General features: G+C 43.1%; 1 protein-coding gene across 1 annotated transcript; it reads left to right on the top strand.

The window, feature by feature from the left end:
• Positions 1 to 7408: 7408 nt before the first annotated feature.
• LOC112224485 (protein FAM104A) lies at positions 7409 to 9546 on the top strand. The gene is made up of 3 exons (XM_024388065.2): positions 7409 to 8143; positions 8656 to 8779; positions 8866 to 9546. The coding sequence occupies exons 1-3, from the start codon at positions 8127 to 8129 to the stop codon at positions 9100 to 9102; spliced, it is 378 nt and encodes a 125-aa protein (XP_024243833.1). The 5' UTR covers positions 7409 to 8126; the 3' UTR covers positions 9103 to 9546.
• The last annotated feature ends 1884 nt before the right edge of the window (positions 9547 to 11430 follow it).

The following is an 11430-nucleotide window of genomic DNA, read 5'->3' as shown; positions in this document are numbered from 1 at the left end:
GGAATCTCTATCGTGTGATTTCAGATCTGGTTTCGGGAGTCTGGCGAGGTTTCATATCTCCAGTCACTCACACTGAACAAAGGAAAGGGCATACTGAACATCCTGGATGTAAGGGGTGAAATTAGCACTACAAACCTTGTTGTAAACTGAGACAACAATGTTATTATTGCTTCCCTGAATATCAAAACACTGTGTTTTAGCTCATGGTACTGTTAGAGAGGATATACAAACAATATGTAGAGGCCAGTTATTAGATTTATGAAGTCAGCTGGGAAACCTTATTATGCTCACACTTGATTTCAAAGGTCAATTGTAAGGCAACTAGCTGCCATAGGATTTTGAGTTTCCTCCCAAAAATAACATTAAAGTTGATTCAACTTACAATTGTATCTCATTTGGGAGTAAAGCTGAACAAACATACATTCTCAAGTTGAATTGTATGCTCACTCAACTTTTAATTTTAGGTTGAGTGAACATACGCTGAACAAAAATATAAACGCAACATGTAAAGTGTAAAGCCCATGTTTCATGAGCTGAAATAAAAGATCTCCTAAATTGTCCATACGCACAAAAAGCTTATTTCTCTAAAACGTTGTGCACAAATGTTTACATTCCTATTAGTGAGAATTTCTCCTTTGCCAAGATAATCCATTCACCTGACAGGTGTGGCATATCAAGAAGCTGATTAAACAGCATGATCATTACACAGGTGCACCCTGGGGACAATAAAAGGCCACTCTAAAATGTGCCGTTTTGTCACACAACACAATGCCACAGATGTCTCAAGTTGAGGGAGCGTGCAATTGGCATGCTGCCTGCAGGAATGTCCACCAGAGCGGTTGCCAGAGAATGTCACGTTATTTCTCCACCATAAGCCACCTCCAACATTGTTTTAGAGAATTTGGCAGTACGTCCAACTGGGCCTCACAACCGCAGACCATGTTTATGGCGTAGTGTGGGCGAGCAGTTTTCTGATGTCAACGTTGTAAACAGAGTGCCCCATGGTTGTGGTGGGGTTATGGAATGGGCAGGCACAAGCTACAGAAATCAAACACAATTGCATTTTATTGATGGCAATTTGAATGCACAGAGATACCGTGACGAGATCCTGAGGCCCATTGTCGTGCAATTAATCTGCCGCCATCACCTCATGTTTCAGCATGATAATGCACGGCCCCATGTCGCAAGGATCTGTGTACAATTCCTGGAAGCTGAAAATGTCCCAGTTCTTCCATGGCCTGCATACTCACCAGACAAGTCACCCATTGAACAGGTTTGGGATGCTATGGATTGATGTGTACGACAGCGTGTTCCAGTTCTAGACAATATCAAATATAACTTTGCACAGCCATTGAAGAGGAGTGGGACAACATTCCACAGGCCACAATCAACAGCCTGATCAATTCTATGCGAAGGAGATCTGTCACGCTGCATGAGACAAATGGTGGTCACACCAGATAATGACTGGTTTTCTGATCCAAGCACCCCATTTTTTTTAAAGGTATCTGTGACCAACAGATGCATATCGGTATTCCCAGTCATGTGAAATCCATAGAATAGGGCCTAATTCATTTATTTAAATTGACTGATTTCCTTATATGAACTGTAACTCAATAAAACATTTGAAATCGTTCCATGTTGAGTTTATATTTTTGTTCAGGATACAATTCAACTTGAGAATGTATTCTACCCTATTCGCATAATTTTACACTAGGAAATATGAGAACACAAGAATCACAACCCCTTTCTTTGAGGGCCTAATTACACACTAAAGCAGTGGTTTAAAACTCCTGGTTTACAGGCTACGTCTGCAATTCACATAATGCTGACTTGGAAAGGAGTACCAACAACTGGAACTTTTAATCACCTGCAACCTGCGTTCAGAATGACTGCCATCATAAGTAAGATTGTTTAGTGAGACAACCTAAATCATTAACTGGAACAGCCACCTCAGTGATGGGTCAAAAAGTCCAACCAATAACAGATTGAATTAGTTTAGAAATGTTATGTTTGTGTGTCATAAGATTAAATCAACAAACATGCAAAAACAGGTATTGAAACAAACAATTCTGAAATTCAACCTGCAATAGAGCATGCTGGGAAATGTGATACTGATGGGCATGGTTGAGTGGTTGAGCAAACATAAATTTATAATTTTACTCAACAAGCTTGTTCAAATTCAGCTCACTTCAAGGAGAATTTGTTGAATCAATGTACAACTGTAAGGCAACCAGCTGCAACAGGATTGGGAGTTTGCTCAACATTTGGGCATATAGCTGAACCAACATACAGTGCTGCCTTCCAAAGGCAAACATGAATTTGACATTTTACTCAAAAGTTTTTTTTAAATTCAACTCACTTCGAGTTTGTTGAATGAACAAACTTTAAAGGGTGACTGCTCTTCCGGAGTTGGCCTCGTTTTAGATTTGGCTAATTAAGAAGTGATAGCAGCCATGACTGAATTAAAACCTGGGACATGATTTGACGTGGATGCCTCTTGTGTGTGTTCACAGGTGGGAAAAGTTAGCTAAATGATTTAGCCAATTAGCTTCAGCCGGTTGGTATGCGACTATAGTGAAATTGGTTTAACTTTGGATAGCCCATCTCTGGGTATAGTTAGCGACGGTCAGTAAATGACAATGTAAATGGGACAGCATTTTCATGTTGCACATATTTAGTTGTCTCATTAAATGCTTTCAATATTTGTATATGAATTTCTACAATTTCTAGTTGGTTTGAGGTGTGTGTAAAGTCAGTAAAGTACTTTGAATGGAAATGTACATTCTAGGATCTTCATCTCATCCTTGTGTACATTCATCAGTCATATCTATTTCCGCAGTGTGACCATTCTAGAATCTAGAGGTAAATCTGCCACTGTCTGGAGGTCTGGAAGGCCATGGTGGGTTTGAGACAATGTGGCTCAGAGTCAGACTGGGAGACAGTGAGGTGTCCATGGCTAGCTGCTCCCTCCTCCTCTATCCATCACAGCAAGGCCTGAGAGAGAAGTCACCCCATTATACTGTACCTTGGGAAATAGACTTGCAACCAGGCTACAGAATATAGTAGTGTATCAAAGTTTATGCAAATTATGTGCTTAACTTGCGGAGGCAGAGCGGGCAGGGGTCCATGGGCTGGGTGTCTGACTCCTCCAGGTGGTTGGAGCCCTGCATGACATACTGCAGCCACTGGCATTGCTTCACTCCAAAGATTTGCCCTATCGCATGGGTGACCGTCTGGAAGCAAACATAGGGTAGGAATAGACATAAAAGTGGAAGCAGCAAGTAGCCTAGCGGTTAGAGCATTGGGCCAGTAACCGAATGGTCGCCAGTTCAAATCCACAAGCTGACAAAGTGAAAAACCTGTCAATGCTCCAGGATCTGTAATTGCTCCACCTCGAAGAAGTGGAGTGACATGAGAGAACTTAAGAAGGTTGAACACCAGGCAGGCTGTGGCATTCTGGATAAGCTGCAGGGTTTTGATGTTCCCACCTAATCAGGGACTTATTTTTACCTGTGACACCAGGTGGGTGCAATTTAGTATCAGGTAGAAAAGAAAACGAGCAGGACCTTGTAAGGTAAGAGTTGAATACACCTGTTGTAGCGCATTAACCAGCAAGAGCGACTCACTGCTTTGATGTTTGCAGAGAACGAAAGGATGTTGTCCAGGGTCATGCCAAGTTTCTTTGCACTCTGGAAGGGGGACACCATGGATTTAGCAATGTTACCTCTTATGCCGGAGCTCCAAGGCACGCAAAGCAGTGTACTTAGAAGCGGTGTTCCGATGCCTGTATCACTTTATCAGAAGCACGTGATCAATGACATTGGGAGCTTTGTTTAGTCTAACAACCACCTGATTGGATTGGTATTGGTTTGGTAGAAGACAAACAGTCTATGCTGCGCACACGCTACGTGGTGGTAAGTCATCTATAATAATTTGGCTACTCTAAATTCTTTTGACCAGCAGGTGCCACTAGTGTACACTGTGTTGATTGATTAAAGCCTTGAGTAATGAACCTTTTCGACACACTTGGCTGGAAAACCTCAATGCTTCAGGAAGCTTTGTTTCCCCATCACTATGTGGAGTTATCAACCGTGGTGGAAAGGTCTTGGAGTGGGCAGGCCTTTCCCGGGAGGAAGAGCAGCTCCATTTTGTCGAGGTTGAGCTTAAGGTTGTGGGCTGACATCCAAGCTGAGATGTCTGCCAGGCACACAGAGATGTGTGTTGCCACCTGGGTGTATGAAGGGGGGAAGGAGTAGAGTAGGTGAGTGTCTTCCGCATAGCAATGATAGGAGAGGCCATGTGAGGATAAGACAAATGTTAATTTATTTCAGTATATTTTGTACTCAAAGTGACCCTTTGGGGGCCATAGCACCTGGAAACATCCCCAAAGGGGAACCCTGGCCCATGCCCCTGGGTATGCCATGAGGTGGTTTCTCTCACCTGTGTGGATCTGTAGGTTGCGTGAACTGCAGTTGACCCTGTAGGCACAGACCATAGCGGCAGTGGTCACCAGAGACAATAGCTTAACCATCAGCCCAAAGAAGGCCTGGCAGTAGTCCCTCAGCCACTCCACGTACTGGCCTGTCTCTCCCTCCCCATAGGAACCTGTGAAATAACGCATAGATGGGTGAAATCAGCTGAATGGTACCACTCAATGTTTAACCTTGCATATCCTCTCCCACATAGCTCTGTAAAATGGGTTCAATGGAACATTCTGGTGTTTGTACTGTAGCCCTGAATGCTGTTTCTGTGGTGTTTGTGCCTGGCTCAGAATGAAAGTAAAACCAGGAGATCCACTGGCAGTGTATGCCCTATCCGGCCACTTACAGTAGCTGCTGTGTGTGGCTCAACAGTAGTGGTCAGCTCAATCACACACTAATTAGTTTGTTGTACATGGTGCGCCAGCTTATGGCATCTTGATTCACTGTTATTTTCAGAGGATCTTGCCACTGCAGGGAAACTGTATCCCTGTACAATATTAGGCCATAGGGCTTGAGAGAGGACAAAGACAGAGATTGTGGACCCACCTACCGATGGTCTATGTGTAGATGGTACTGTGACCCTTGATGGGCGTGCTGCGGTAGGGGTTGCTATAGAAACTAGAAGTCCAGCAGCTCCTCTGTGTGCGAGGGGATCCAATCCGAGTCGGAGTACACAGTGATGAGCCGGAACCAGGACCCATCCCCCGGATGGAGACTCCCCCTCAGGAGCCTCCTCTCTTGTCGGCTATACTTACAGTAGCGATCACTCAGGTCACAGCGCCTGGACACAAGGGCGGTGCGACGTGTCTCCGGGGGTGCTGCATCTGTGGAGCAGCCAGGTGGAGGTGAGGAGAGGACACAGGTGGGACGCAAGTTGAAGTTAGAGTAGGATGAAGTTGCCCTAAAGGCCTAGACACTGTACCTCCCTCCTAATGGCACTGGTTAGGGTTTGAGAAGGATGTTTAATATTTGTACCTTAGAGCATCTTCCAGAGCCTTGTATGGCACAGCGACAAGTGAGACTAAGACTGCACAGGTAAGACCCACCTTATATGTGGGGCTCAGACAACAGAAACTAAAGCCAACTGAAACATAACATTCTGAGAACTAAGAGTTGGTAACAGGCTGCTTGGTTGGCTATTTGAGCCAGTAAAGGGGGCTATTCTTAGGAAACAAAATCACTTTTGCTTCCCTCCAGACCTGGGGGCATACACTTGCTAGTAGGCAATATCATCTGCTATTATCCTCAGTAATTTTCTATCAAAGCTGTCAGTCCCCAGTGGCTTGTCATTGTCTATAGACAAGAACAATTTTTTCACCTCTTCCATGCTCACTTTATGGAATTCAAAATTACAATCAAATTGTATTTGTCACATGCGCCGAATACAACAGGTGTAGACGTTACAGTGAAATGCTTACTTACAAGCCCTTAACCAACAATGCAGTTTTAAGAAAAATATTTTGGGTACCGGTACAGAGTCAATGTGCAGGGGCACAGGTTAGTCGAGGTAATATGTAGGTAGAGGTAAAGTGACTATGCGTAGATAATAAACAGAGTAACAGCAGCATAAAAATGGGGGGGTAGAAGCTGTCAAGAAGCCTTTAGGACCTAGACTTGATGCTTGCCATGCAGTAGCAGAGAGAACAGTCTATGACTAAGGTGGCTGGAGTCTTTTTTTAGGGCCTTCCTCTGACACCGCCTGGTGATGCAATCAGTCAGGATGCTCTCGATGGTGCAGCTGTTGAACTTTTTGAGGATCTGAGGACCAATGCCAAATCTCCTGAGGGGAATGCGTAAGTGACAATGTTTGTTGCTGGCATGTCATGCCTAAGTTTACTAATCTTGACAATGAGACATTTTAAATTAAAGTAGTTGGTAATATCCGTTGGTTTTGTGATGAATGAGCCATCTGATTCAATGAATGATGGAGCGTAGTTTGACTTTTTTCCAACAATGTCATTTAAGTTGCTCAAGTTGTTTTACTATCATTCTTTATGTAATTTATCTTTGTTTGTGTAGTTTCTTCTTTTTATTCTGTTTAGTCACAGGATTTCTAAATTTGAAATATGTTTGCCAATCGGTTGTGCAGCCAGACTTATTTGTCATTTAATTTTGACTCATACTTCTCAACTATACAATTTTTCAATTCCTCATCAATCCACAGGGATTTAACCGTTTTTAGTATTTTTCTTAATGAGTGCATGCTTATTAGTAACTGGAATAAGCTATTTCATAAATGTGTGAAGCGCAGTATCGGTTTGCTCCTCATTACACACCACGGACCAAGAAATATTCTTTACATCAACAACATAGGAAGCACCACAACACTTCTTGTATGATCTTTTTAAGTGGACAAAGATTGATGCAGGGTCGCAATAAATGTGTTTGCATTATTCATGCATAAGGAAATTAATTTCCATTGGTCCTATCTATGCTTGGCGTTAGCCCAAAATAAGATAGCAGTGTTATTAAAAGGCTTATTGAAACATTCAATAAAATGTTTAGGGAAGTTATAGTACCAGACAAAATGTTCACTTCTGTTCTCAGAATGTTTGGTAAAACCTATATTTTTTTAGTCAGGAAATGCATGACGTCGTTCCCACAACCAACGCGAAGCAAAAAACATACGTTCCCACAACTTCCAAAAAACCAAATGTGCTAGCTGGGAACGCCTCCTGATTTTGGTTTTTTTTTTAAAGCTGCACTATGCAGAAATCATATAATTCAGATACGCAAAAATCGAATTATGGCCCCTATAATTCTAGAACTGGCGGAGGAATAAAAGTAACTTCTAAATGTCAACTTTTGCAACCACTAGTAACACAACACAAAATGACACAGTCATTATTTTTCGTCGGTGACCCAGGTAGATAGAACAATGAGGGTTAGTTCTAAAAAATATATTTGGTATTATATGTGATTTGCAAAAGGTACTGTAGATTTTGCAGATGGCATTCGGTCGATTTCTGCTTCAAGTGGATCGAACGTCATCGAACGTCATGTAAATACTATCAGCTGGGTCTTTTTCCTAGCAGCAGCAGCTCACTCGTTAGCTTGGATTCCTGGTACTGTACTTCTTTTGGATCTGTCATTTCACCAAGACGGAATGATAGTCTTATTTGAGATCAGTCAAACTCAACACTCGAGTTAAATTGACGGTTTGAAGGAATTTCTCGTTTCGTTATAGTTTAGCCAGTTTTCTATGCTAGCTTGTTAGCAAAGTAGCGTAGGCTATACGTTAGCTAGCTAACAACGGTGAACGGTAGCCAACTCTAGCAGAGAGAGACTGGAAATAGACTTCATTGCATAACGTTAACTGAGAGAGAAGCTAGTTTACTGACATAATTAGCATCCATATTCTGGGACAGTGAATGATCAATTCTCAACCAGTCAAGAGTTGTTACCTTGCTAACCAGGGCAGGGAGGCTATTCAACAATATAACGTTAGCATTCAGATAGATCAGAATGCCCTGACTGAGCTTGTGCGGTAAGTTTGGGGAGAGCTGCTGTGCGTACGATAATAGATTTTCTGCCAGGCTGAAAGCTTCCAGGGAGAGGAGTTGTTTTCATTCAGACGTGTCCAGGGCAGGGGCCTTAACGAACGTCTTTCTCACTAAAAAGAAGCCATAGATAGTCGTCTCCCAAATGTTGACAGAAAACAGGTGAGTTTCTTTCTTAGAATAACGCCTTATTGAATTACTATCGACCTCAGTGACTGTTAGCCTACAAGAGACAAATACAGCTAACTGATCTCACCGTATCAGTTTAATATCTCACTTGGTGGTTTTCTTCCCTGTGTGTACTGATCAATAAGTTGTCTTACCCATGGCTGATCATTTGAGCACGTCTGCTCCTGTAACTAGGCTGTGCCTGAGATCGCCTATTTCTCTATTTTGGGTACTTGGCGTTCTCTCACACATACACCTGCTCTCTCAAAATAGTCATAATATATGCCATTTAGTAGTAGTATGCCATAATATATGCCCTTTTATCCAAAGGGACTTACAGTATACATTTGAAGTGTGGGTGGCACCAGTGGGAATCAAACCCATGGCCTTTGTTGCAAGCACCGTGATCTTCCTACTGAGCCACACAGACCACAGACTTCCTCTCTTTCACTCTAAGATGGTCACTCTCTCACTTTTTACTCCCTGGCCTCTCTCACTGTGTACAGGAAGCGGCGGCGTGGTGGAGACAATGAGGGGGACCAGCTGAACCCCCAGGCCAAAAGGTCAGGAGGGGGGCAGGAGGGTCACGTCATGGTGTCCAAGCTGGGCCAAGACGTTTGGGACTCTGAGGTGACAGAACACACACATACTTGTGATGGTTTGGGCAACAAGTATTTTCTGTAAGTCATACCTGTTCTTCTCTTTCTGTCCTCCAGTCGTCCAGCAGTGACAGCAGTAGTGGTATCAGTAGTCCTGAGAGGGCAACGGGAGGAGGTACCACATACACAAAGAACCGCACATCCCAGGGTCTCCTCAGACCCTTGCCAGAAGACCCTTCCATTTCCTCGTTGAGTCTTTATGGCAACGACACCCCCTATGACCACATCAACAGTGTCCTGAGGGAGGCCCACTTCAGCAGTCTGCAAACCAGAGGTCAACCAGGATCTACGTGACATCACCCCACCGAGACCCTTGTTACCCCACTGGAACAAGCCCCTGGGTAGGATCCAGGAAGAAGTTGCCCATAGGCTCAAATCTAGAATAAACTTACCCCAGATTTGTGTCCAGGAGCAACTTCATCCTACCTGGATTCAGGATGTGACAAAATATCCTTTGGGCTCTGGACCCAATCCATACCATTGTCCCTGTGCTGTACACCTTGAAATGTGCCATACGTAAAGCACACCTACATATCCAATGGCCCACCCACTGTGGTACTACTATATGCAGTATGTATGTACTCCAGCACTTTACTGAGGGGTCTACTATTCTGTGGTGGTCTCCTTACATGAGTGAGTTGTTGGACATTATCATCGCCACTGGTGCTATCTACTACAGACAGACATATGCGTGTCTAAGTGCTTGCTGTAGCCTAATTAATAAAGTGAAGCACTTTATCCTGCCTGTTATATTTTCTTGTCTAGCCCAGTACTCATCATGCTGTTTCTATGCATAGCTGAGTGTGAGTTGGTGTTGATTAGTCTCTGTGGTTACTTTCTATTTTTTTTTAATGTATATTTTTTTTACCTTTTATTTAACTAGGCAAGTCAGTTAAGAACAAATTCTTATTTTCAATGACGGCCCAGGAACAGTGGGTTAACTGCTTTGTTCAGGGGCACAGGTGGGCAGAACGACAAATTTGTCGTTCTTTCGATTACTAGCCCAACGCTCTAACCACTAGGCTACCCTGCCGCCCCAAATCATCACATTGGCCTTGAGGAAATCCAGAAAGAGAATTTCAAGCCACACTGTCAAGCTTCTTGTACTGATAAGGTGAGGTTCTTTGCAGAATAAAGGCTGAAGTTTGGGTTTGTCCTTGTGGACACATGTCGGCAGGTTTCTGTGGAACTGGCATTTCCAGCAGCTGCAGTGACCATGAACTGCTCATCCTTCCACCACGAAAAAAGTAGAGGGAACCATGAGTACACTCACTTGCACAGAATACATTTCTCTATGACAATAACAGGCCACATTCTCCATTGTTCAGGGGAGTGAAATGAACATTACAGAATGTTCCAATGGAAATTGTATTTTTTTGTTTCTCTCTACCACATTGTTTAATGGAACACACACCACTCAATAGTATACGCCTCAGACCCAGGGGTGTGGGAAGGTCAGTGGGTTCACTGTAATGAGACAAAATCTACATTTTGCCATACCTCTGCTATTTTCCAGATACCATCACAAACATTGAGTTGTAGGGGCCTTTGAGTTTGTTTTCATACAGCCTCTAATAACCTTTTCTTTATCCTTCCCTGTGCTGGGATCATCTTGGCAATGCTTACCTTCATCACTGTTATAGCCAGTCACCCTAGGAAAGTAAACAAAACACAGGTGGGAGACTGACATCTCTGGCCCTGTTTGAAAATTTTGAAAAAAGCATACTTTCTTCCTCTCTTCAAGTAAAGTCACTGCTTGATTACTTAGGAGTCTGTTCTACTGTTCTACACTATCCACAAGGGGGCAATCTATACCTAGACTTAAGGATGGCTGCAGTCCGCAGCCCTGTCAAGTGACAATTTCGCAGTGTATGTACTTGTTCAGTTTGAAATTGCTAAGACACAATTTATTATGTTCCAGATGTCTGCGTACAGTAACGCCACTTACTCCAGCATTAAAATGGAACTGCAGCCCCATCAGGACATCCCTGATATCAGTAGTGATCTGAACAGTTTAAGTGGGAAGTTTACATACACTTTGGTTGGAGTCATTGAAACTTGTTTTTCAACCTCAACAAATTCCTTGTTAACAAACTATAGTTTTGGCAAGTCGGTTAGGACATCTACTTTGTGCACGACAAAAGTAATTTTTCCAATAATTGTTTACAGATTATTTCACTTATAACTCAGTTTCCAAACGCCTGAAGGTACCATGTTCACTCGTACAAACAATAGTACACAAGTATAAACACCATGGGACCACGCAGCCATCTTACCGCTCAGGAAGGAGATGTGTTCTGTCTCCTAGAGATGAACGTGCTTTGGTGCGAAAAGTGCAAATCAATCCCAGACAACAGCAAAGGACCTTGTGAAGATGCTGGAGGGAACAGGTACAAAAGTATCTAAATCCACAGTAAAACGAGTCCTATATCGACATAACCTGAAAGGCCGCTCAGCAAGGAAGAAGCCACTGCTCCAAAATCACCATAAAAAAGCCAGACTACGGTTTGCAACTGCACATGGAGACAAAGATCGTACTTTCTGGAGAAATGTCCTCTGGTCTGATGAAATAGAAATAGAACTGTTTGGCCATAATGACCATCGCTATGTTTGGAGGAAAAG

Source organism: Oncorhynchus tshawytscha, linkage group LG25 (genome assembly GCF_018296145.1).
Source record: "Oncorhynchus tshawytscha isolate Ot180627B linkage group LG25, Otsh_v2.0, whole genome shotgun sequence".
Lineage (NCBI taxonomy): Eukaryota > Metazoa > Chordata > Actinopteri > Salmoniformes > Salmonidae > Oncorhynchus > Oncorhynchus tshawytscha.
Note: the sequence above shows the minus strand (reverse complement) of the source record. Positions and strands in the feature narration are given on the sequence as shown.

Bases quoted from the DNA above. Each gene is read 5' to 3' on its own strand.
- LOC112224485 (XM_024388065.2), top strand. The intron at 8,780-8,865 runs GTGACAGAACAC...TCTGTCCTCCAG, and splicing joins AAGACGTTTGGGACTCTGAG to TCGTCCAGCAGTGACAGCAG.